General features: G+C 55.6%; 3 protein-coding genes across 5 annotated transcripts; 2 read left to right on the plus strand and 1 right to left on the minus strand.

The window, feature by feature from the left end:
* Positions 1-514: 514 nt before the first annotated feature.
* Positions 515-2,328, plus strand: NAT16 (N-acetyltransferase 16 (putative); the record flags this gene model as incomplete). The annotated part of the gene is given in 5 exon segments (XM_079719057.1): positions 515-571; positions 873-1,097; positions 1,735-1,872; positions 1,875-2,243; positions 2,245-2,328. Coding segments are annotated over 5 exon segments (873 nt in total).
* Positions 2,329-9,618: 7,290 nt separating this feature from the next.
* Positions 9,619-11,469, plus strand: VGF (VGF nerve growth factor inducible; the record flags this gene model as incomplete). Its single annotated transcript, XM_079718674.1, has 1 exon — positions 9,619-11,469. One exon carries the CDS (start codon positions 9,619-9,621, stop codon positions 11,467-11,469), a length of 1,851 nt encoding a protein of 616 aa, XP_079574800.1.
* A 1,260-nt stretch (positions 11,470-12,729) lies between these two features.
* Positions 12,730-19,084, minus strand: AP1S1 (adaptor related protein complex 1 subunit sigma 1). 3 transcript variants are annotated; one of them, XM_079718904.1, is made up of 6 exons: positions 19,057-19,084; positions 17,043-17,221; positions 16,303-16,411; positions 14,964-15,101; positions 13,558-13,720; positions 12,832-12,959 (listed from the first exon to the last, which is right to left on the minus strand). In XM_079718904.1, exons 1-5 carry the CDS (start codon positions 19,057-19,059, stop codon positions 13,673-13,675), a joined length of 477 nt encoding a protein of 158 aa, XP_079575030.1. In that variant the 5' UTR covers positions 19,060-19,084; the 3' UTR covers positions 12,832-12,959; positions 13,558-13,672. The 3 variants fall into 3 exon arrangements, with proteins under 3 accessions (XP_079575029.1, XP_079575030.1, XP_079575031.1); XM_079718905.1 differs by having other exon boundaries at positions 12,836-12,959; positions 13,603-13,720; XM_079718903.1 differs by lacking the exon at positions 13,558-13,720 and having other exon boundaries at positions 12,730-12,959.
* Between the last annotated feature and the right edge of the window lie 6,872 nt (positions 19,085-25,956).

A 25,956-nucleotide genomic window follows, 5' to 3' on the forward strand; every position in this document is an offset into this window, starting at 1 on the left:
AAAGAGAGAAGAGGGGATTTGATTGGTTGATTTGGTTGGTCTGGGGGAGAGAGATCTGGAAATGAGGAGTCATCCGGACTTGGGGACGGGCCTGTCTCTTTCATCCTGTCTCTGGGCAGGGGAAAAAGAAGAGCTGGATGCCAAAGGGGTACCAGATCCACAGGCCATTGACCCAAAAAGGAAACTCTGAGGAATGGGAAGAGCAGGGGTACCCTGAGTGGGAGACGAAGCAAGGATTACAGGAAGAAATTTCCCAAAAAGAAGAAAAGAAGAGAGAGAGAAGGGCGTGTGGATCCAGGGGCCCAGCCAGTAAGGGTGCGTGGCAGATGTGTAGAACTCGGGAATAGCGGAGGAACCTGACAGCTTCTGTAATTTAGGATTCCTTTGACGAGTTTCTGGGGGAAGGAGCACAGAAAGAGGGGAGCAGACAAGAGCGGGTAGTCTGGGGTTGGGAGCAGCTAGAATGGGGTCTGGACCCCTGGGTAGACTGAACTCTAGCACCAAGAGGGCCTGAATGCAGGAGCAGCTAAGAGATGGGCTCCGGGACGGAGCTAAGAGGAAGCTGGGAGTAGTAGGCTCCTGGGAGTGGAGCCAAAGAAAGGGGACGTGGCGAATGGGCAAGGACCTGAGGCTCAGGGGTCTGGAGCATCTCAAGAGGTGGAAGAGACGCCCGCGAATGATCTTTCCGCAGGCTCTTGAATCCAAGACCCAAGTGCTGAGGAGAGCTCCCTGGGCAGGCCCTGGGTCTGGCCCAGCGCCCGGGGTGGTGACGACGGAGTGCTCAGCGTGTGGGAAGAGGCGAGCCCTTTGAACGGAGAGCCCTGGCAGGGGCGAAGGCGGGGCGGGGGCCCCCTAACGGCCTCGGTCCGCAGATCGCCCTGGGGTCGGTGCACGTGATCGACGCCGGGGAGACGGCTCTGGTGGAGGGGCTGCGCGCGGCGCCCTGGGCGTGCGGCAAGGGCGTGGCTGGGATGCTGCAGCGCTTCTGCTCGCAGCTGGTCAAGCGAAGGCACCCGGGGATCAAGGTGGCACGACTCACCCGGGACGACCAGCAGGGGTCCCGGGAACTGAAGAAATACCACCTAATCACCAAGCAGGTGAGAAGGACAAGGGAGCTCGGATGGGCGGCCCTGTCCCCGAGGGGCCTCCGGGCGTTGTCACCCTACATGCAGCCAGTCACCGGCTTTCCTTCGCTGCCGGCTCTGCCGAGTGGGGGCGCCCATGAGCCCTGCCCTGGGACTCCCAGTCCTTACCCAGGCCCTTTTGCCCAAGGAAAGTCAAACAGCTCCCAACTTCCAGTCTTTAAATCCTCCATCCTTACTCCACGAGGCTGGAGCCCAGGCGTCCGGACTTAGTGTCCCTGCCTCCCCTACATCGATCCCGCCTCTCTTCAGGGCCCCAAACATCCTAATCTGAGCCTTTGTCCTTCCCCTCCGTCTCCCCCATCCTACTGACTGATCAGCTTCCCTCGCTTTCACTCTTGGGGTCCACATCCCCACGACCCTGACTACTCCACATTGATCTCCACTCTCCTTGGGGACCCAGGTTTTCGGAGGCCTTGCCCCTGGTTCCTGCATGCTCTCACATACCCCACTCCACCCGGCCCCGCACGGTCGGCCCTCGAGGGGCCCAGGTGGGAGCCCGTGGGTGTGAATGTGGGAGTGACGATGCCAAGAGGCGCCGGGCTCGCAGCCCTCCCGCCGCCCGCCCCGCGCTCACTCGTGCCCCCCGCAGGGCATCCTTTCGGTCCAGTTCAACGTGTCGGCCCTGCTGGAGGGGCTGGGCGCGCGGCTGGCGGCTCTGCGGGCCTCCGGCACCTTCTCGCCGCTGCCCACGGAGGCCGTGTCGGAGGCTGGCGGCGACGTGGCACGCCTCTCCTGCTGTCGCCCTCTGTGCAGCGCGACGTGCTTCCGGGCGGGACCATCATCCAGGACTGGCAGCCCTACCGGCCGAGCGAGAGTAACTTGAGCCTGCTGGCGGCCAAGGGCCTGGAGTGGCGCGTGGACAGCCGCGCGCGCCCGCGCGTGCTCACGCTGTGCACGCGCCCCTTCCCCATCCCACCTGGCGGCAACGGCACGTGGCGCTACCTCAACATCTACACCTTCGGCAGCGACGGCGCGCAGGTTCAGAGCCAGCTTCTGTGGCATCTGCAGCGCCAGGCCCCGCGTCTCGTCGACCTCAACGTCATGTGTCAGCTCTTCCTGGCGCCCCAGCTGTGGTTACAGCTGGCTGATTTCTGCCAGGCTGGCTGATTTCTGCCAGGCTGGCTTGGGGCTCGAGCTGGTCAAGGGTTATACCGAACAATACCTGCTGGAGGCCGACATCTAAGGCCTCTCCAGTCGGAGGGGAGAGAAGATGCTCTTTAGACCCACCTCCTTCCTCGGATCCCCCCAAAGCCCCGCCCCTGCTGTTTTCAAGCTCCGCCCCCTCCCCCCGCCCTCGGTCATCGGCTCTGCTGCCTACACTTACCAGCTGTCCATCCTTCCCTTCCCTTTTCCCCTTACATCTCTGTCTGCCATCTTGACTCTAGCTCCCCCAAACGCAGTTGTCCACACCCAGATCTGAACCGCCGGGTTTGGGGGAGCCACTCGCGCTTCTGTTGTCCACCCATTCCCTTTCCCTGCCAAAGAATGGGTCCCGTCACAGCTTCAGAGCCTTTCCCTGTCCGTGCCCCAGCCTGGGAGTGTACTCTGCGCTTTGTGACTTCTCCCTTCTGCCCTGTCGTGGATGGAAGCTGGCAGAAGTGTGTGCAACGCCCAATACCCGGCCAGGAGCACAGTTGCCCAATACGTATTACTTTTCTTCCTCCCGATCTTTCTCAGGCCCCCAGAGCTTGCCCTCTGCTCCTCTCCTCACCGTCCTCTCAGTCTCCTGTGCCTGGACATCTCTTAGTTTTCCGTTGTCCATTTGTCTGCCCCTCCATTCCCCTTCCCCATGATCTCTTCATCACCCGCCCTGTGTGTAATATGGAGAAGGACCTGTAAAGGAAATAGATTTATAATGCCCCACCCCCATTTGGCCCCTGCTTACGCTCTGGTGATACACTTTTCTGAGGCTGCCTCCTCTGACTGGGTTTTCCTCCAGCTTTGCACAGTGGTGCTATTTTGCAGGCTCCCTTCCCTATGCCCCCAACCAGGGGCCCGAAGCAGGCCCGTGAACCAGAGTGTTCTGGGTGGAGAGCCTGGTGTAGTGGAGGGCAGGTCCCTCAGCCTGGTGCGAGGCTGTCTCCTGCTTCCACCCGGGCTGCCTTCTAGCGTGACTGGAACCCCCTCCTCCAGATATTTCTGGAACCCCTCCCATCCTCTTGCTCCTTTATGCTTTTTGTGGACTTTGACAGTCTTCTATTTAAATGCAAGTAGTAACAGCTGCATTTGCACCGCGATGTCTCCTACACGGGATCCTCACATCTCCCGCAGAGGGAGGACAGAGAGGCTCAGAAAGACTCAAGTGCCTTCCAAGTGGCTCACAATAGCTGGGAGCCTGGCAGAGACTAGGAACCAGGTGTCCCCAGCCCAGAGCATACCTCAAACCCCACTGTATCTGGAACTTCTTGTTGGACAATGGACAGCAAGCACAGGTTTCGCTGGGGATGGAATCAAAGACATGGACGGAGGAGGGCGCCAAGAGGTGGGAGAAGGTGGACAAAGAAGACAGCCGCTGCTCCCCTCTTTCCCCCCATTCCGGCTGTGCTGCTGTGCCTTGCTCGGCTGCCTCCTGCACCTGACCAAGCTGCCCTCCTCCCTGTCACTTCAACCATGGCTGTATTGCAATAAACGGGCCTTTGGCCCACCTTCTGTGTCTGTTTCACTTCTTCTCGGTGGGGAGGGATGAGCTGCATTGTCCTCTCCCCCTTCCCCAGCAGCCTGTATCAGAGAGGATCTCTAAGCCCTGTGGCACTGGGGCTAATGACTTCCTGGAGGGGAGCTGGGGAGGGCTGCTGGCCGTTGCGCGCCCCTACCCCCCACACCAGCCAAGCGGCAGAAAGAATTGATTGCTCAGAACCGAGGCGGGCAGCGGCGCGGCGCTTGGACTAGCCCCCGGCCTCGCTTTCCCCCGGACCTGGGAGTCTGCTGCTGCTCCAAATTCTTGCTCTCTCGCAAGTTCCCCCTTGGCATCCAGAACCAGCCTGCCTCATTCCCACGATCCAGGCGTCTAACTCCCAGCTCTCGGCTCTCTCGCGGCCAGCGCCCTTGCTTTCTCCCCATTCCTGGGTGGGCACCGCAAGGAGGGGGAAGAGGTGGAGGGAGCCTGGGCGCCGCCCCGCGGGAGCCGAGCTCCGAAGCGGCGGAGACTGCGATCCCGAAAAGTACCACGCGGGGGCGCCAGGACGTGTGCGGACGCGGGCAAGGCAGCGCAAGGTGGTTTCCGTCCGTGTGAGTGTGTCCATGGGCGTCTTTGTGTGTCTGTGTTTCTGTACATGTGTGTACGAATCAGGGGGTGTCTGGGTGGGATATATTCGGGGCTACGGGCCTGGAGTACCCCAGAATCAGGTACTCCAAGTGGCTTCTTGACGAGGAGGCGCTTGATAGGTTACTATGTACGTGTGGACGGGGAAGCAGGGGACTCTGTGTATCGTCGCATGTGCAAGGCATAGCCTGTGAGTCTTGGATTTTTGAAGTTACATTCCTTTAGCGCTTTTATGCCCTCTCACCATCCTGTGTAAAAGGAATCGAGGGCTCTCAACCTGAACCTCCATTACACTTGTCACATCTTCAGCATGTGCCTGGACAGGTGACTCTGCTGGACTAGGTGTGACATTGTGTTTGTGTAAGTGGATGTGTCTCAGGATATCAGTATAACTCTGAATGATAGTGTTGTGTGTGTGTTTGTGTAACAGGTGGATGCTGGAGGAGGCTGGTCCAGGATTATGGAAATACAAAATTTCCTTTCTCCTGTTAGCTTGTGGATACCACCTTCATGGGGTGTGTGTGTGTGTGTGTGTGTGTGTGTGTGTTCCTTTCTCAGTCTTTCCAGTGGCTGTCTCTGTGTCTCTCCTCATCTCTGTCTCTTTCCCTCTTTCTCTTTTCCTTTCTTGGTGACTCATCTCTGCGGTTTAGCCCTCCCCCATCTTGCTGGGTCTCCCCTCCCCCACCCAGGAGAGGGTGGGGGTATGAAGGAATGGGACCCTGGGACTAAAAATCAGGGTGAGCACCCCTTTATTACTCATCATTCCCAGACCCACCAGTGGCCCGTAGCCCTCTCCCAGTCCCCTTCCCAGGACTCCCCACTCTCCTGAACTGGGGTGGGCAGGGGATAGGCAATGATGTGTTCTCATGGGGCCATTTCCACGGGGTTCTTCAGCACCTTCTTTCAATTCAAGGTGGAGACCCCTGCCTTTCTCATAAAGTGCCCCTCCCTGCCTGTTCCCCCCATAGCTGACGCATTGAAAGGCTGCAGAGGTGAGTCACCGGTTGGGGGGAAGGGAGGAAGAGAGGGGAGGTGAGCTGCGGGGACCCCCAAGCCCCTGCCCTCTTTTTCTTTCCCAAACCTTCTCAGGGAAAAGACCCAGTGCTCTGCCCCCACCCCTTGGTTTTCCAAATCTTCAGCTTGGATCACTACCTGGTTGGACCCCATCTTCTCTTACTACCCTCCTGGAGAGTATGAGAGATTCAGAAACAAAGATAAAGAGACGGATTTATACAAACATCTCAGAGCAAACACCAGGCATCCCCTCCTGGTCCCCATCTCAGCTTTGCCTTTCCCAGCTCTCATTCCTTTTTCTTTCCTGCCATCTCCCTCCTCTCCCAAACCCCAGGAACCTGTCCCCAGTCCAGCTCTTTTCCAGATGCCCCTAGAGGCAGCCAGGTGTGAAGAACACAGCACATTTTTGAGAGGTGGGTTGCGTGTGAACGAGCTGACCCAGGCAGGGAACTGGGATAGAGAGAGGCAGAAACAGACCCAGAGATTCAGAGTCCATGCAGACACAATCCAGACTGTGGAATCACCAAACCTATTGCCCTGGCTTCCATCTCACTGCCCCCTCCCCCATGTCATAATGGCTGAGACTCTTGGGATGTCGATTTCTGAGACGCTCCCCTGGACTTCTGGGCGGAGTGGAGGAGGAAACATTGGGGAAGAATGCAGGAATGAGGGAACACTCTAAAAAACGCGGGGCAAGACTTGAACTTGGGGGCTGCAGATGAGTGGTTAGGATACTGAGGCTTTTCTGCACAGAAATCTAGAAGTGAAGGTAAGTGGGGAGGGGCATGAAAGATCAAAAGCGCATAGCAGTCCACATAACCTGTAACATATATCAACTGACATGGAAGGATCCAGATAAATGCACAAAGACACACGGGTACACACATATTATTGACACACCAAGCCAGGCACAATTTTCAGACACCAGCAGATACCCAGACTGGATGCACTCAAACTCCCAACCGCACAGGTATACAGGCACTCAGAGGGATCAGGACCCACACACACTCACACTTACAGAGACACCTGGAAACAGGCAAAAACACAGCTCCACAGATTGGAAGAGAAAATTACATATTTAAATTGGAACACTACCATGCCCATCCACTCTCTAGCTGATTAAATACACAATTGGTCCCCCCATTTTCCTTTTATTTTTCTTTCCCCCATGTTTCATTAATCTCTGGACACACACAAACGCAATGCTCACGTATGTACATGCATGTGCACATATACAAGCCCACAGGAACACAAACAATCTCTCTAGATGCCCATCTCCCTCATCTCATACTTGGTCTCTTAGCCCCATCAGCCTCTCAGGCTGCCCCCCCACCTCGCCTCCCTCCCTCCCTCTTTCCTTCTCTCTTGGATGGCTTCCCCTCCCCCCACCAGATGTCTGAGCCATCTCTCTCTGATTCATCCTCCTCAGGAAGGTAACGTGACCCCCCCCATTCCACTGCTCTCGGTAACCAGGCAGGGAAGATATAGGGGAGTGGGATGAGGAGGAAGAGGAATGAGGGGAACCCATAGGGGCAGAGGGATGTCCTAGATAGTTTGGGGAGGGAGATGAGGCACAGTCTCAGGTCTGTTGCCCCCTCCTCTCCTTCTTTGGCATCTTCACTGTCACCTTGGTTCTCTCTTTTTTTTTTTTCTTTAGCCTGATGCTTTACCTGTTCCAGATGCCTGCCTGCCTTCCTCCCTCTCCTGCCCCCATCTCTCCTCTCTTTCCTCTCTCTCTACTTCTCCCCACCTCTTTCCCCGCAGAGCTGATGGGGTTTCTTCTGGGAAAGTGGAGCCACTGATGGAACCGAGAAGCCACTGCTGGCTATAGAGGGAAAGCACGTGAGCGTGTGTTTGTGTGTGTGTGTTTGTGTGTATGTGTGTGTGTGTGTGTGTGTGAGAGAGAGAGTTTGAGAGAGAGAGAGAGAGGAGAGGATGAGGGTCAGTGCTAGGAAGAGATGAGGAAGGGGTTGAGGACTGGCTCTGAAAGAGTCTCTGAGCTCCTGACATTAAGCTCTGATCCCGGTTTCCTGAGTCTTAGGGCGCGGGTGCCCTGTGTGTGCCCACAGGCACCCGTGTCTGCAGTCCTTGTGTGTCTGGCATGTGTCATTCCACTCCCCCCTTTCCCTGCCCACGCCCCCGCACAGCTCTCTGCCTGCACCGCAGCCCCCCTCCAGCCTCCCTCCCTCCCGTTCATTTCTGCAGTGGCTGCTCCCCTTGCCTCCCTCCCCTCTCCCCTGCCCCCCTCCTCATTTCCGTCCTCCCCCACCCCCGCCCACGGCTGGTCTCCCTTCACTGGACCCGGCTCGCTGATGGATTCTCTTTGCGCAATCTGTGCGTCATCGCCCCCCATCCCCCCGGAACCTCTAACTGTCCAAGCCCCCAATCCCAACCCCTCTGGCAGGAGATGCGGACGAGGGGTCTGGTGGCAGAGAGGGGCGATCTCTGACGTTGCACTCCCACCCTCCACCCCCCCCCATGGCGTTTAAATCTTCCCTTTAAGCAATGGAGAGAGATGGAGTTGAGTCACCCCCCACCTGCGCACCCCCCTCCCCACCTGGTCTGCTCTCGTCCTCCAAACGTCCTTTGGGGGGTAGCAGCGAGAGGGCAAGAAGCAGGAGGGTGGTGGGGAGAGGTGGTCTGAAAAGGGGCCAACAGAGTCAGCTGGACAGAAGGACAGACACACATTTTTTTCTCGAGACACGCACAGACCATGAACAGACACGACACAGAGGCACACACATCCTCAGTCTTTTCCCTATCTCTTCCAACTCGGATCCTTTCCGACAGGATCACCCAAGCCTCAAGATCCACCCATGTGCCCTGGCCCAGGGCCCGCATCCCGCACCGCAGATCCGCGGACAGCGCCCGCAGGCGCGCAGAACCATCCCTCCTCTCTCAGGTTCACGCCGTCCTTGGGCGTGTTCCCCACGCACCGTGCAGTCGGGGAATGGGGAGTCTGGCCCCCTCCTCAGTTTTGGAATCCTTATCTTCCCCCTTCCCAGTGTGGATCTCCTATGGGGCCCAGTCAGACGCTGGGAGAGCCCCCACCCTATTCCGCTCGTCGGGCTCCCGCCGCTCCAAGTTGCTCTGTAACCCACCCTCCCGCCTTGCAGCGTCTCTGAATCCACCCTTCCATTCATTCTGCCATTCATTCATTCATCCTTTTCTCCTCGTCCCTCCTTCATTCATTCATAGCCCCCCTGCCCCGCCCGCCTCAGCATTTCATTCATTCCTTCCTTCATTCATTCATTTCCCTGGTGCCAGGATAGCGCACACCCCTCCAACCGAGGCCTGCAGCGCGCAGGCGCGGGCCGGGAGAGGCACACATCCTCCAATCGCTGGGCGGCCTCCCGCCTCTAGGCGCCCGCCCGCTTCCCCATGAATGAACATTGACGTCAATGGGGCGGGGCGATCCCCACGTGACCCCGCGCGCTCCTCTTTATAAGGCGGTAGCGGCGCGGGCGCTGTCCAGCGTGCTGAAGCCTGAGCGAGCGAGTCTCCCGGAGCCGCGCGGACCCAGCTGAGCCCAGCCCACTGGACGCCAGACCTCGACCATCGCTCGTATCCTAGCCACCGCTCGGAGCCGAGGCGGACGAGTCCCGATCTTCCCCTGTCCCCACCCCGCCCCGACCCTCCTCTCCACCTCCCGCGTCGTGGCACCAGCTGGTAAATACTCTGCTGTCCGTCCCTCAAACCCTCAGCAGCCGTGGGCGTGAGGGAGGGTTCTCTCTCCCCTAGTTGGGAGTGTTGAAAACACAGCGGGGAGCCCCCGGGAAGGGTCCCTGGTAAATGGGGGAGTCGCCGCTCTTCTTTTGCCGCTGAAGTCGCCCACGCACCATCCGGGAAGTCCTGTGGGGAGGGAGCAGAGGTTTTTTTTTTTCCCGTATCCTTGCTGCTTAGTACGTGGGCGCTGCCAGTGAGCTGGCTCAGGGAAGGGGGCGAGGAGGCACCGGGGGAGCAAGGGTTGCAGGCGTTTTCCCATTTACACGACTCCAGAGATCGGCACAACATCTTCCTCCTTTGCTCCTAAACGTCCCTTTTCAGGGTAAGGTTAGGGGGATAAGGGAAGCCCCGGCTTTCCTGATTAAAGGTGGGGGAAGGGAATATAAAATCAGAGAGCGGAAAATTCTTACAGAAACCCTCTCTTTCTTTGGTCACTTCTATTTTTTCACAGTCTCCGGCAGCCCTTCGGTCATGAAATCGCTCAGGTTGCCGGCTCCTGTCCTCCTCTGCTTCCTTCTACTGACCAAGGGGTTGGGAGCAGCGCCCCCGGGGCACCCTGAGGCTCAGCCACCTCCCCCCAGCTCTGAGCATAAAGAGCCGGTAGCTGGGGATGCAGTGCTCGGGCCGAAGGATGTTAGCGCCCCAGAGGTCCGAGCCGCTAGGAATTCAGAGCCGCAGGACGAGGGAGAGCTTTTCCAGGGCGTGGATCCCCGGGCGCTGGCCGCGGTGCTGCTGCAGGCACTCGACCGCCCGGCCTCGCCCCCAGCGCCTGGCGGCTCCCAGCAGCGGCCAGAGGAAGAAGCAGCAGAAGCTCTGCTGACCGAGACCGTGCGCAGCCAGACCCACAGTCTCCCAGCGCCAGAGACCCAGGCGCCCGCGGCCCCGCCTCGCCCTCAGACTCAGGAGAATGGTCCCGAGGCGGCCGACCCCTCCGAGGAGCTCGAGGCGCTGGCTTCCCTGCTTCAGGAACTGCGAGATTTCAGTCCGAGCAGTGCCAAGCGCCAGCAAGAGACGGCGGCAGCAGAGACGGAAACCCGCACGCACACGCTGACCCGAGTCAACCTGGAGAGCCCCGGGCCGGAGCGCGTGTGGCGGGCTTCCTGGGGAGAGTTCCAGGCGCGCGTCCCGGAGCGCGCGGCCCTGCCGCCGCCTGCTCCCCCGCAATTCCAGGCGCGTATGCCCGAGAGCGGTCCCCTTCCCGAAGCCCACCAGTTCGGGGAAGGAGTGTCCTCCCCCAAAACACACCTAGGTGAGGCACTGGCACCCTTGTCCAAGGCGTACCAAGGCCTGGGCGCTCCCTTTACCAAGGCGCACCGGCCGGAGACCTCACTCCTGGGTGGCTCTGAGGCGGGAGAGCGCCTTCTACAGCAAGGGCTGGCGCAGGTGGAAGCCGGGCGGCGGCAGGCGGAGGCCACACGGCAGGCCGCGGCCCAGGAAGAGCGGCTGGCCGACCTCGCCTCCGACCTGCTGCTCCAGTATTTGCTGCAGGGCGGGGCTCGGCAGCGCGGCCTTGGGGGTCGGGGGCTGCAGCAGGAGGAGGAGCGAGAGACCGAGAGGGGGCAGGAGGCGGCGGAGCAGGAGAGACGCGGCGGGGAGGAGAGGGCGGGGGAAGAGGATGAGGAGGCGGCGGAGGCGGAGGCGGAGGCGGAGGAGGCGGAGAGGGCGCGACAGAACGCGCTACTGTTCGCCGAGGAGGAGGACGGGGAAGCCGGAGCCGAAGACAAGCGCTCCCAGGAGGAGACGCCCGGCCACCGACGAAAGGAGGCCGAGGGGGCAGAGGAGGGCGGGGAGGAGGAGGACGACGACGAAGAGATGGACCCGCAGACAATCGATAGTCTCATTGAGCTGTCCACCAAACTCCACCTGCCAGCGGACGACGTGGTCAGCATCATCGAGGAGGTGGAAGAGAAGCGGAAGCGGAAGAAGAACGCCCCTCCCGAGCCTGTGCCGCCCCCCCGGGCCGCCCCCGTCCCCACTCACGCCCGCTCCCCGCAGCCCCAGCCCCTGTCCCCCGCCCCGGCTCGGGACGAGCTGCCCGACTGGAACGAGGTGCTCCCGCCCTGGGATCGGGAGGAGGACGAGGTGTTTCCGCCGGGGCCCTACCACCCTTTTCCCAACTACATCCGGCCGCGAACACTGCAGCCACCCGCTGCCTCGCGCCGCCGCCACTACCACCACGCCCTGCCGCCTTCGAGCCACTATCCCGACAGGGAGGCCCAGGCGCGGCGCGCTCAGGAGCAGGCGGAGGCAGAGGAGCGCCGGCTGCAGGAGCAGGAGGAGCTGGAGAATTACATCGAACACGTGCTGCTCAGGCGCCCGTGACCGGCCCCGGCCCCGCCCCCGCGCGCCGCCGCGCGCGCCGCCACCCCCCTCCGTGTCGCTCCTTTCCCCTCTCAGTGTTTGCATGCGCCCGGCCCCGCCCTCGGCCACCGCCCAGTCCCGCCCCGGCCCACCCCTCCGCCCGCGGGCCGCCCCGCCCCCGGGCTACGCCGGGACCTGTCAGACCTCTTCGTGCGTCGGAAGCCCGAAATCCCAAACTCCCTCACGGATGTCTCGGGGCCAGCACAGGCGGGCGGGTAGTTTGTGCGAGTTCCCTGCCCCCGCGGGGCCCCGTCCCCACCTAGTCCCTCTCGGGATGTCCCGGTCTGAAACCGGAAAAAGTATTTCCAGTTAATTGTGTGAAGAAGTGTCTGTCTCCCGCCCTTTGGGCCTCCCAAGAGCCTCTCCACCCTCTCCGGATCGCTGTGAATTTATCCCTTCTTTCCCTACTCTGTTGTAAATACCCCTCACGGAGGAAATAGTTTTGCTAAGAAATAAAAGTGACTATTTTATTAGGACTTTGTTCTCGGTTATTCACCCGTCCCCTTGGGCCTGCGTGGTCCTACCCAAGGGGCGGTGAGGGAAGCGCCATCCACAACACCCATCTCCTCCTGCTCAAAAGCGAAGGTTGAGTGATAGAACCTCTTTCAACCGTATTCGGCGCGGGGGGGGGCGCGTAGAATAGGCTCACAGCCTTCAGGAAACCCTAAATTCCACTTCCAGCTTGGGGGTTAAAGTCACAGGTCCCCAGGCCCTGGCAGAGAGATGCAGAGCGGATAAGGTGCTGCAGCTCTGCGCCACCTAGTAAATTCTTCTTTGCACGATCTCAGGGCCACCTAGGCGGTGCTGGTGGCTCCCACCACCCCTACTCTACCTTACCCACCCACCTCCCTTAACTGCTCCCTAAATTCCCTGGTCCTATGTACCTCACAAGATATATGGGGAGAAGGGGTTGGCGGCCACGGAAACATCCTGCTTTTAACTGCTTCTCAAGCCTTTTCTAAGCATAGAGGATGGGATATATCCTTGAACTCTTGAGTCTCCTCCCCAAATGAAACTAAACCAGGTGAATGACCACAAAGAAGCCTCAAAGGAGTGAAACCACGTCCCCAGGAGTTGCTCCTCCCTGTCTGAAGGCAGCTCAGGGAGCTGGAGGCACCTTGGTCAGTGGTCACTGAGGTCAGAGAGACACTGAGCTCACAAGTCTGTTTGGGGGGAGGGCGGTGCCAGGTAAAATACAGGACACTCAGTCAAATTTGCATTTCAGATAAACAATGAATACATTTGCACAGGACACACTTATCCTAAAAACATTATTCATTATCATAACAAATTGAACTGGGTGTCTTCCTTTTTTTTTTTTTTTGGCCTTAAATCTGGCAGCCCTAGTTCCAAGGATGAGTGGAACGGGCAGTGTTGCTTTTCCGTCCTGACTGATCGCAGCAGCCCTCCTTCACAGAGCCTAAGCCAGGCAAAGTCCAGAAATGCTTTTCCTTTTATTTTGGAGGAAAAGAAAAAAGAAATCAGACACTTTCCCCACCCCACCCACTTAGCTCCTGCCTCACCGGGAACTCGGGAGTGAAGGAGGGACGGGGCCCAGTCTCCTGTAAAGCCTATCCTTCCCCCAGCCCTCCCTTCCCTCAAAGTAGCAAGGTTAGAAAAAAATTAACTATGTTGCTCCTCCCCTGGAACTGAACGGAGGCCCCACTGCAGCCAAGAAGGAAGGGGAGGAGACAGATGAGGGAAAAGGACTTCCCTCTGGAGACATGGAGGTGCCCCTCCCAGGCAGAGAAGCTGCCCTGGCTGGCTGCGGGGAGGGCTGGAGGTAGGTTATGGGGCAGGGAGAAGAGAAGAGCCCTGAAAACCTTTTCCCTTTAACCTGACATATTTATATATTTACAGTTATAAGGGTGGGGGGGGAGTTTGGGGTGACATTAGTTCTTCAAAGGCAGGGGATGAAAGCCAAATAGCACCCCCGACTTGGTCACATTTTCCTGCCTCCTAGGTCCTAAAACCTTCAGTGGGAAAGGGGAAACAGGAGGTAGGGGGTGGAGGGAGGGAATGTTTGAGGGTCCTGAGCCCACAGCTCACTGCAAAAGAAGGTGAGGCAGCAGACGAGGGGCAGCTGGGTCCCACCAAGAAAAGGGCCACCGATGCCCTGCCTCTCCACCAGCTCCCCACATCTCCACGCGGCCCCGGGCGGAGGCTAGGCCAGACCCATCTCCTCCAGCACACTGCGCGGCGACTCATCCTCCTAAGGCAGAGACAGACAGAGGGTGATGTGGAGACACCAGGAGAGGCAAACGGGGTGAGGGAGTGGAGGGTGGGCAAGACGGCAATCGTAAGGACAGACAGAGGGGGGGAAGCACAGAGAGACACGGGGAGGGAAGAGAGAAGCCAACGTGAGCCCAAGGCTGGAACAGCTGGGGACCCTTCAGGGGAGCTCTCCAGTCTCCCAGGAGTGCCTCCCAGGTGCACCCCCCAGAGCCAACCATGGCAAGGAGTGGGGTCCAGGTTGAGTCCACCACCACCCAGAGAACCCAAAGCCAGGAGCTTGGCAAGCAGGAGGCTCGGCCTTAGTATCCGAAGGGGAGGGAGTAAAACTGGGACTGGGGGCTGGGCAACTGGCTTTCCCAGGGCTGGGGGTGGCAGATGGTTGGGTGCGGGGAGGGAGTAAGAAGTTGGCATCAGGTCCCCGAGGAAAGGGGGACCAGACTGCAGAGAGATGAGTCATTAGGGTCTGAGCAGAGCACTGGCAACAGGGTGGGTGTGTGAATGCCAGGGCACGTGTGTATGAGTGTGCATGCGTGTGTGTGCGTGTGTGTGTGATGGAGCTGGACCAGTGAGGTGGCAAGTTGGATTCTGCCCTTTCTCCTTCTGCAGGGATGAGCCCCCCCCGCCCCCCATCTCTCCCCCTCCTCAGAGCCAGCTCAGGCCGGCTTGCTCATCATTGCAGGTTCCGGTGACTCATCTCCCTGCACCAAGGCTCAGCAGTGGCACAGCAGAGAGGGGGCAGGCAGTAATGGCGTGAGGGCGGGGGTGCCGGATAGAAGGGAGAATCAACAACCAGGCGCCCTCAACCCCAACCCCCAAATCCCCAGAGCAAAATTTTGCTCCTGAGAAGCAGAGGCTTTGAATATGTGTGTGTTTAAAAAAAAGAAAGAATGACCTATCATGTGCCCCTTCTCCAATTCTCTGAGCAACCCTAAATGCCAAGAGAAGCGGGGGACAAAGGCGATTTGGCTGGGATGAGATACCCTGGGTCTTGGGAGGAGGAGGGGGGAACTGGCACAGGCGGCCGTCTGCCACCCCCACTACCTCCCACCCCGAGCAGTTAGGGCTTGAGGGCCAGCTGGCCAACCAGGCGCCTTGGGGGCCAGACGCCACAGGGAGGGTGGGAACGGGCAGCTGGGGCCCGCAGGCAAGGTGTCCAGGGCAGGGAGGGCACCCTTGGCCTTGGTCCTCTTCCTCCTCCCCCTCACTGTCCCGGCCCGAACCTCCTGCAGTAGGTCCGCCTGCTCGATAGCCTTCAGCACACTCTTCTTGGAGGTGTCCTGGACGTCGCCCCCCATCAAAAACTCATCCAAGATGAAGTAGGCCTTCTCAAAGTTGAAGATGATGTCCAGCTCACAAACCTGGGAGGAGGCGGGGGAGGCAGAGCTGAGCGTCACGGTGCATCTCGACCCCACTTTTTTCTCATCACGGTTCCATGGCCTTCGTGACCACTCCTCCCCACCTTGGGTTCTTGCCCCAGGTCTATGTCCTCCCTACCCCTAGGCCTTAGTCCTTGGTTCGGCTTTTCCTTCTCCTTCTCTTGCCTCTTTCTCTGTGATCATGAAATATTAGTTGCTCTAGTCTACTCTTGACCTTCACTCCTGTTGCCTTCCCCCCAAATCTGTGACACAGCTCCTACCAGAGGCTGGGCTAGCTTCCCTCCCTAGGCACTGTGACAGGGCAGGGAAGAAGATTCTGGATCATGAGGTAAATGACTTCAGTTCCAAGCAGCACTGTGAAACTAACCAGCTAACTCTACATGTCATTTAATTTCTCTGAGTCTCAGTTTTCTCATCTGAAAATGGAGACACCAACACCTACTCATAGGACGGAATGAGGAGCAAACAGGAGAACCTGAAAGCACTGTGTAAATTATTATGTGGAATACAAATTATGGAGTTATTACTATCCCCCACCTAATATCTGAGCTCACTGCCAGTGCCCAGACTATAGCCCAGATCAGTTAATTCAGAATCTCCGGGGGTGAGACATAGGGATCGCTATTTTTTTTTTTTTTTTTTTTTTGTGGTACGCGGGCCTCTCACTGCTGTGGCCTCTCCCGTCGCGGAGCACAGGCTCCGGACGCGCAGGCCCAGCAGCCATGGCTCACGGGCCCAGCCGCTCCGCGGCATATGGGATCCCCCCAGACCGGGGCACGAACCCGTATCCCCTGCATCGGCAGGCGGACTCCCAACCACTGCGCCACCAGGGAGGCCCAGGGATCGCTATTTTTAAAAAACTCTCCAGAAGATTCCAAAGCAAAGTCAAGGTCAGGAACCACTGATAAAAATCTGAACATGGCCTCTGTCCTTGTGTGAGAGGTTTGAGCTGAGCTCTAGATGGATTGACTAAGTGGCAGATTCTGGTCCCCACCCTCCTCCCCCGAGCTGATTAAGGGGCATGGCTAATAGGCTTAAGGCTTAAAGAGGAAGATTAACTACTGTTCTCACTGCTCCAACTTCCCCTCTCCTGAGTCTTCCAGGGCAGAGATCAGAAGGATCCCAGAGTTTGGTAAAAAGAGGGGATTGCTGCGTATGGAAATGGGTGGATGGGGAGACTTACGCTGCCGAAGTATTTGTCCAGGAGCTCCACATACCGGTGGATCAGCTCCAGCGTGATCAGCTCATTATCTTGGCCCTCGATGGCACAGCAGAAGTAGAGGCTGGCATATCTGAGGACAGGGGCACAGGAGGGATGGCTGGGACGGCCGCTGGGGCTGCTTTGGGACCCAGGCATCTTGTGCCCAAACCTCTCATTTCCCCCCATTCCCAGTCTGTGCCCCTACTGGACACAGGCGGGGTGGCCCCAGGGTACGCAAACAGTAACTCACTCTGCCTCTAAGTGCCTCTCACAGACGCAAGCTCTTTCCCTCTGGACCTCTGACCTGTTCAGTTTGACTCAGCAAAAACCTGAGCCACGAATTCACCTGCTCAGAGGAGGAACTGGAAAGGGTTGGTGCACATATGTGTGTGTGTGCGTGTATGTGTTAGGAAAGTGGTGCAGGATCTATGACTGTTGAATGAGGCTGCCTGGGATGTGTGCAATAGACAAGATGGGGCCTTCGGGGCAGAGGTAGGTGCATGAAGTAGGTGTCAGGCTTGAGCAAAGCCAAAAGGGAACAAGAATTTCTTCAAGGTGAATTTGGAAAGTAAAGGCAGCTGGAGTTCATCGCTGCCCTCCAGACGTCCTTAGCTCTAAGCTCTTCCTGACCTAAGGGACTGCCTATTTCTTGGCCAGGTGAACCCATCCCAGACCCCAATCAAGCAGGATCCAGGCAGGTCTGAAAGGAGGTGGGGAGTCACCTCTTATAGACAACTTTGAGGTCCCTCCACTCCAGGAAGCTGCACATCTTGGGCTTGCGAGCCAGAACGACCTGCATGAGCTCACGAACCATCTTCTTTCGCTCCTTGTCTGAGGTGGCCAGGTACCATTTTTGTAGCCGCAGCTTCCCCTGCCGGCTGAACAGCAGCATAAATCGCATCTGGGGGTGGGGGGGAGTCAGAGCCAAGGGTCAGAGATTTGCCTCTCTGAGCTGGTTTCCTCCAGAAATACACAGCCCCAAACTCATCCCATCTAACTCTTCTCTACTCACGGCTCCTACTTTCTTCAAAACATCAGCCCTTGCTGTAACTCTGGCTATTCCACCAGCAGGTGCCTTTCCTTGTAGGGGGTGTCAGAGCTTCTGAGTCTGTCATTTGGGTTCAAATCCTGGCTCTAGTAGTTGAGCAATTTGCCTTGGGCAATTACTTTATGTCTCTGGGCTTCAGTTTCTTGGTGTGCAAGATGGAAATAATGAAAGTACCTACTTTCCCGAGTTGTTAAGTGGGATTGAAGGAGTTGATACGTGAAACAGTGCCTGGCACGTACGAGGCACTATAACACATTAGGTATCATTATTATTATTTCCTGACCTCCTGTTTCCTAATCCTGTCTTCCAAAGGTGGGTGAAATGCTATCACGGTGACAAACAGCCCACAGCTGATGTCAGAGACGTCTGCTTTCTTTCCTGCTCTTCTATCCACCACCGCGCTGAAATCAGGTATTTTGTTCTCAAGAAGCTACCTCAATCCTCCACCCCATCCTAGCCATACACCCTTGCTGATGTCCCCAACACACTGCCCTCCAGTGCCAGTCCTGTGCCCAGGGGTATCCTTCACGTTAGCACATGGTATTGGGAGCCCCGGATTCCACCCTCTGCTCTCCTCGGCCCTCCAGGCATTTGGCCAGCCATATTCCTCTTTTCCTCCTTTTAGGGTGCCTCCTGCTGAATGCCCACACCTCCCCAGATACCAGGTGACCAATTTCCCTTTCAGTCCCTCAGTTTGGACACAGCCATTCAGGGTGGCTCGCCTAGGGAATGTTTGTGGAACAAGCGCAGGGGGGTGGACTGGGGCGTGCAGAGCCCTCACTACCCCGTGCAACCACAGCTTCCCAGTTCGGGGGGTGGGCGGGTCCGGGCCACATCCTGGAGTCGTCTCCCTCTCCCTGGAGCTCTTCTCTCCGTGTACATTACCAGGGCCGGAGTCCTGGGTGTGCGGAACAGCACTAGTTTAGACGGCTAAGGATCAGAATTCGAGAGAACTGGGTTTTTTTGGTGGCGGGGAAGGGGAAGCGCTGCTAGCGCGGCGGGTGGTCAACAGAGGGGCGCAAGGGAGCCGTGTGCGGCTACGATGCGGGGTGGGCCGGGAGCAGGAAGACGGAAGGCCCGAGTTCCGGAAAGAGGATGGGGTGGGGGCCGGAGAGCCAAGAGCACCGGAACCGGGAAGCCAAAGCCTGGGTCCCCGAGAGCAAAACCTCGAGCCCACATGGCTTCCCCACCTCACCCCCGCCTCTAGGTGAGGCAGGACGTCCACTCCTCGGACCCGGAAACTATCCCCTCGCACACACCGCCCCTCCCGCCGGCCGCCGCTGCTCTGGGCTGCACGTGGACAGAGGGTCTCGGTGACTTGCGACCCCCGCTGTCTCCCTCCGCCAACAGGCCCCGGAGCCCCCATTCCTCGGGCGACTTCGCTGCGGCAGTGGTTGGGACCCCTTGGATCGCGACCCGCGCGCTCCCCCTGGCCCCGGACGGTCCCACCGCCCCCTAGTCACCTCCCTCTCTCCCCACAAATGCGCCCCCTCTCCGCGCCTTCTCCCTAAAGCCATTTCCAGCTGGTTTTCCTTCCGAGGCCGGCTAGCCCATCCGCCCAGGTAAGTGAGGGCCTCTGAGGACCGGAGGGAGAAAGAGCGGCTCACACCGAGGGCGGCCCCAAGGACCCCTGCAGGTGCAGCCCACGCCCCTCGGTTCCCCCTCCCCTCCCTCTTTGCACAGCCTACCATCCTGCAGCCTCCGGCTTTGCGCGTCCCTCTTCGGCCACCGTAGGCGCCAGCTCCACTCCCTTTCTTATCCTTTCGCCTCCTTCCCTCCCTCTCGCTTGAAGCCCCGCCCTGTCCGCCGCGGTTCAGAGAGCCAAGGCTTTGAGTACTGCGCAGGCGCCAACGCTGCGGAGCGCGCGGGCGGGGCTGGAGGTGGAGAAGCGGAAGCCATGGCAACCAGGTCCTTGACTTCAGCTTTGAGTAGCCCTGTCGTCATGGTAACAAGGCTGTCTTGTGGGCTGGTTGGAGGATGGGGGAGGAGGACAATGAGGTCCTCGCGCTTTGGAACCTTGGGGGAGAAAGGCGGGTAAAGGGGTGAGAGATGGATGAGATGACCGCTGGAGTTTGTGAGGAAGTAGGGTGGTTTAATGGAAGGGGCGTGGGCGATTGAGAGGGAGCAAGGTGGGAATTGTCTGTAGGGAAGGAGGAATGACGAGGAAGGCAAAGACAAAGGGTGGTGGTGGGGCAGGCATGAGAGAAGTATGGAGCTCAGAATAGATATCTACTGGGAACCTGCTAAATGCAACAACACTCAAAGTAAGAGAAAGGTGTAGGTAATGAGGCAGACAAGAAATAAAAAGAGAAAAGGAGGGGCTGATAGAAAAGTGATGTAAGGAAGAGGAGGAGAAGCATGATTAAGGCAAAAGAGGAAGAAATAAAGAGAATCTTAAAAAGTTGGCATGGGTCAAAGCTAAAAAGGGACAGTCGTAACCCAGACACAAGTGTAAAGATGAGAAGGATGTAAATTGTAATACAAGCTTTTTGACTGAGGATGTGCATGTGTGAGTGTGTATATTTGTGTGTGTGTGTCCACGTAGTAAAGGAGTTTGCATATAAATGGATAAGAGAAAAATCTTAAATTTTGTCATGCCGAAAACTTAATGGCATATTTCTAGGTAATTGTTGGTAACTAATGATGCTATTGTTTTTGAGTAGCACTTGAAGCAAATGTTGGTAAGGCTCTCCCTGCCTCCGCTTTGCATTCTTTTCTTCTTACTCTTTGTTATGGAGGTCATATGCTTTAGTTGCAAGGGGGTGGGCCTAATCACCTGGGATGCAATCTGATCTCTACTTGATGTATAGTCTCAGATGGGTCCTTTAACCCTCCGTTTACTCATTTAAAAAATGAAGATAGCAGGGCTTCTCTGGTGGCGCAGTGGTTGAGAGTCCGCCTGCCGATGCAGGGGACACGGGTTCGTGCCCCAGTCCGGGAGGATCCCACATGCCACGGAGAGGCTGGACCCGTGAGCCATGGCCGCTGAGCCTGCACGTCCGGAGCCTGTGCTCCGCAACGGGAGAGGCCACAACAGTGAGAGGCCCGCGTACCGAAAAAAAAAAAAAAAAAAAAAAGAAGAAGTAATGAGCAGTGAGGTAAAGATGTAAAGCAGAGATCTAGGCAACAGCCCGAGGAAGTGTGGAAGATCTAGAGATGTAAACTCCTACACGCCTTGGAAAGATGACACTTTCTAGAATTCCTTGTCTCAACGTGCCATGCCTAGCTGCAGAGAAGATAAGATCCATGAGAGAATTGTGAGAAATAGGGGTTTTGCTCACATAGAATCATAGGCTCAAGTGGTTTAAACTAACTAGAAGATGACAGACTGCATTTATCTCTTAATGGTTAGTGAATGATACACGTAGAGAATCTATGAGTTAGTGGGTCCAATAAGCTTTTGTCTGCAGATGAGTTCGGATTTGATGCAGTGGGCAGTTGGGAGTCATTATAGTTGTCTGAGCTGCTGAATAACTTGGTGAAAACAACTTTGAAAAAGTTAATCTTATAGTAATATGGGGGATGATTTGAAAGGACAAATGGAAGGCTGGAAGATCACCTAGGAGGCAGTTTTGGGAATCTAGGCACAAAAATGAAATGGAGAGGGACAAATTGGAGAGATACCTGTAATGGGCCAATCACCTGAATTTAGAACTCATCTAAGTAGAGAAGGAAGAAGAATCAAAGATGAGTCTGGAGAATTAGTGGTGCCATTTGTATAAATGGAAAAATAGAAGAGGTGAGATTCTCCTTCATTAGTGTGGATGGTGTCTTTATTGTTATCCTGCGAACCCCATGCTGACACCTCCCCAAGCCTTCCCTCTTCCCTCATCTGGGTGGAGCGGTGGTTCCTGCGGTGGGTGGAAGGGTGATCCACATGGCCTCCAAAGCCTTTCATTTCTGAGTCTATGATCTGTGTTTCTCTCTCTTGTGATGATGCTCCCTGCCACCTTTTTTTAAAATTTATTTTTTATTTATTTATTTTTGACTGCATTGGGTCTTCGTTGCTGCGCGCGGGCCCTCTCTAGCGCAGTGAGCCGGCGCTACCCCTCGCGGCGGTGGGAGGGCTTCTCATTTGGTGGCCTCTCCTGTTGTCAAGCACGGGCTCCAGCAGCCGCAGCACGCAGGCTCAGTAGTTGTGGCTCGCGGGTTCCAGAATGCAGGCTCAGCAGCTGTGGCGCACAGGCCCAACTGCTCCGTGGCATGTGGGATCCGCCCGGACCAGGGCTTGAACCTGTGTCCCCTGCATCGGCGGGCGGATTCCCAACCACTGCGCCACCCGGAAAGCCCCCGCCACCATTTTTGGTGTATTCTTTAAGTACTCATTGTTCCCTGATGATGTCATTTGCACTCATCAATGGGTTTTGTTTTTGTTTTTGTTTTTTGCGGTACGCGGGCCTCTCACTGTTGTGGCCTCTCCCGTTGAGGAGCACAGGCTCCGGACGTGCAGGCTCAGCGGCCATGGCTCACGGGCCCAGCCGCTCCGTGGCATGTGGGATCTTCCCGGACCAGGGCACGAACCCGTGTCCCCTGCATCGGCAGGTGGACTCTCAACCACTGTGCCACCAGGGAAGCCCTGGGGTTTTTTTTTTTAACTAAGCAGTTGGGACCTTATCGTATGCTATTCCTAAGGGTCCTGAATACTTTCTGTGGTAGATGTTTGCCATTCTTTTTCACTTCCCTGGCTCTAAACCCCCTTCCTAGGGTTTCAGAATCCCCACCTTACAAGTCTAGGGGGAGATAGAGCAACCTCCCAGTGTAGCATTCGAATTTCCCAGATATTCCCTTTGGCAGCCCTCTTTGTGCCCACAGCATGGGCATGTCTGCTGGACTCGGCCAATCTTTACTCTCACTTGGACTTTGGTCCAGGGAGGGAATGAGGGGGGATGGGGTGATGAGGATAGGTAAGACTCTGGCAGAGGGTCAGAGGACAAAACCTAGGGTGCAGGTGGAGTGGCGCCAATGGCAGTGTCCCATACCAGTAAGAGGTAGGGTGGGGGTACCTGGTGATTTGTGATTTGGGGCTCTGTCTCTAGTGTGAGACCTCCTGCTAGTTCTCTGGCCCTCCTGGCAATTCCCTGAGCTCCCCAGTTTCCTTTTCTGCTTCATTTAGCCAGAGTTGGTTTCAGTTCCTGGTAACAAAGGACTCTGACTGGTAAACTAGGTAATCATGCCACACTGTCTGTTGATGGCACATGTGAGTTGTAAGCTCTTCTTGGGAAAGTGTCTTACTCATGTTTTATTTCTTTACAGCACCTAGCACAGTGCTTGTTGATTGGCTTCAATTATGATTGGTATACATGGTTACCTAATCGAGATATTTAAATCTTACATCTCACCCCAAATATGCTAAATTCTAATTTTCTATATAATAGTACATATTTAATATCTATTATTCCTGCTAGAGGATAAACTGCCTTCTTTTGCTGTTTCTCCTGTGCCTAGCACAGTGCCCGGCACACAGCAGGTACACAAGAGTTGTTGAAAGGTACACTGGATCCTCCACTTGAAAATTTCATTGTCATCTCAAACTTCACTTGCCCAAAATGAGTAACTTCCTTCCACCTTCCCCTGAAACCATCCCATTTCTTGGTTTCCCACTGTGGTCAGCTTCGCCACCTTTTCCTAAGTTTGCAGATTATCAGCCTGGGACATGAAGGATCACAAAAAGCGTGGCTTATTCAAGGGACATAGATCAGACCTGCCTGATAGACTAGGAGAGAGTATGGAAAAAGGGGAGACTGGCTGGGTTATCAGGGGAGGGAGGCAGCAGTCTGAAAACCAACTTGATGACTTGGGACTTCATTCTCAGGCATGTCCCTGGAACCTGCCTTGCTATTATTTTTCCTTTGTGATTTTGTTCATATTGTTTTCTGGAATGCCCTGCCATTCCCTCCCCACAGACCCAAATCCATCTTATTCATCCTTTAAGTTTGAACAAAGCAGCCGTTCCTGATGACCCTTTACACTCCAGTGATAATTTCTAGAATGTTTCTTTCAACCATTTTTGCAGTGATTCCCATAACATTTCAGCTTTTTGGTGAGTATTCTCCGTAGATGCTGGCAGACCTCATTTAACTGCGCTTTGCTTTATGGTGCTTCACAGATACTGAGTATTTTACAAATTGCAGGTTTGTACTGCAGCAGCCCTGCACTGAGCAAGTCGACTGGTGCCATTTTTCCAACAGCATTTGTTCACTTCATGCCTCTGTGTCACATTTTGGTAATTCTTGCAATATTTCAAACTTTTTCGTTATTATTATCTTTGTTATGGTGACCTGTGATCGATGATCTTTGTGACTACTGTGGTAACTGCAGATGTGGTAGAAATGGCAAGAGAACTAGAATTGGAAGTGGAGCCTGAAGATGTGACTGAACTGCTGCAATCTCACAATAAAACTTTCACGGTGAGGAGTTGTTTCTTCTGGATGAGCAAAGAAAGTGGTTTCTTGAGATGGCATCTACTCCTGGTGAAGATGCTGTGAAGACTGTTGAAATGACAAGAAAGGAATGAGAGTATTACATAAACTTAGTTGATAAAGCAGCAGCAGGATTTGAGGGAATTGACTCCGATTTTGAAAGAAGTTCTACTCTGGGTAAAATGCTATCAAACAGCATTGCAGGCTACAGAGAAATTGCTTGTGAAAGGAAGAGTCAATCAATGCAGTCAGTCACTGTTGCCTTATTTTAAGAAATTGACACAGCCATCCCAGCCTTCAGCAACCATGACCCTGATCAGTCAGAAGCCATCCACATCAAGACAGGACCCTCCACCAGCAAAAAATTACAATTACGGGCTCAGATGATGGTTAACATTTTTTAGCAGTAAATTATTTATAAATTAAGTGTATCTCCGAGGTATGCCTGTACTTGAGAGTAAGAAACATCAATCACTTACATTACTGTTGTTTTTTTGGCCTGCGCTGAGCACCATGAGGGATCTTAGTTCCCTGGCCAGAGATGGAACCCGCACCCTCTGCAGAGTCTTAATAACCACTGGACCGCCAGGGAAGTCCCTCACTTACTCTGTTTTAAAAGTGCTTCACCTCCCCCAGTATACAGTTACACGTTTAAAGAAAAACTTGTTAAATTGGAGTTCAGACTTGGCAAGATTTTGGTTGAAGCCATAGCTGCTCTGCTTCAGAAGCTTTCCACTGGCGCCAAAGCGACCTCTGGTGGCCAGGGGAGAAAAGGCTACATTCAGGATGCTGGTGTTCAAGCTGGTAAGGCACAGGTGTGCACACAGGATGCCCTGGTGACGGGCACGTGAGGGCAGCACCTTTGCTCCTGACTGCGTCTGAGCCCTCCTCTGTGTTCAGGGAGACCTGTGTTCACAAATGCCACAGAGAGGGTGGTACAGTGTAGAGGCCAGGAGCACAGGCATGGCTGGGGCAAGTGATTCAACCTTCCTGTGTCTTACCTTCCTCATCTCTACAGAAGTGCATGCCATGATTAGTACAATGAAACTTACTTGAGGAACCGCCTGGGGAAAAAAATGATTTGAAAAACAAATGGTGTCTCCTTGACAAGTTTCATTCTGATAGAATCTTTTTACCCTTGAGGGATTTACAAAATCCATACTCATTGCCCACACCTGGGCAGATAAATAATTCCAATGGGTGAGGTGAACAAGAAATCTGCAGTTATGATAGATGCAGGCAGATCTTGTGGAATTTTCATCCCTAGAAATAGAGGGAGGAAGAGTGGCCAAGGAGGGCTGGGTGGGCTTCACACTGTGAGGCTGCATCACCGTCTTTGTCCTCAAAATATCTGAGAAGAACAGAAGGTACTGTTAAATGGGGCACTTCCTGGGGCAAACTCCCTTGGTGGCGAAGAGACCTTCTGAAGAACTCTTTTCTTCTGAGCCTTCTCAGCATGTATGGACAGTGTTTGAATTACATCCTGCAGAATTAAGGCTATAATGTGTTCTGCTTTTGGAAGCATCTTGTGCAAACAGGAGGCTCTTTTGGTCTCTAAGCAAAATTGTCACAGATGGGTAGCTCCTCAACAACTAGCCCAGTGCCTGACATTGGTCATATTTTCAGGGTATAAGGAGGACAAAAGATAAATCTGGATCCTGGTGTCCTAAATTCTTGGACTTTCGCCTTCATGAGCCAGCTACCCTTTATGAGCCCGAAGTGGGATCTGTATGAGAGGAAGGAAGTATTCCTGCAGGAAGAGGAATCCTTTAGCCCCACCTGAAGTTTTGGCCATAAATCTCAGCATAGAAGTATCTTGTGAACTGGCTCAGGCTACATCTAGTTTTTGTGTACAGGCTCTAAGCCAGCTAGGAAGAGGCAAAGTGGCCTCTCTGGCCTTTTTCCCTGTAGTTCTACAACCATATCTTAATCCTTCAAGGCTTGCCAGTTGCACAGAGAGAATAGGAAAGGAAAGACGGAGAAGTCCTCGAGGTTAAAGGAGAGCATCTCTCTCTAAAGCTGAGAGTAGCTTTGGGAAGCTACTCATTCTAGGCCTCGTTCCTCTGGGTCTTGCCCTGGTTCCCACTGGCTTTCTAAGGGGAGAGGAAGACCTTCCTTCCAGGCTTGATTGCACTTTGGGGCCCCTCTTACTACATCAGCCTCGTGGGA

This window comes from Hyperoodon ampullatus (assembly GCF_949752795.1).
Source record: "Hyperoodon ampullatus genome assembly, chromosome: 14".
Lineage (NCBI taxonomy): Eukaryota > Metazoa > Chordata > Mammalia > Artiodactyla > Ziphiidae > Hyperoodon > Hyperoodon ampullatus.

Bases quoted from the DNA above. Each gene is read 5' to 3' on its own strand.
- AP1S1 (XM_079718903.1), bottom strand. The intron at 15,102-16,302 runs GTAAGTCTCCCC...GCCTCCTCCCAG, and splicing joins TGGACAAATACTTCGGCAGC to GTTTGTGAGCTGGACATCAT. The intron at 12,960-14,963 runs GTTCGGGCCGGG...CCAAAATAAAAG, and splicing joins AGGCGGACCTACTGCAGGAG to GAAAAGCATTTCTGGACTTT.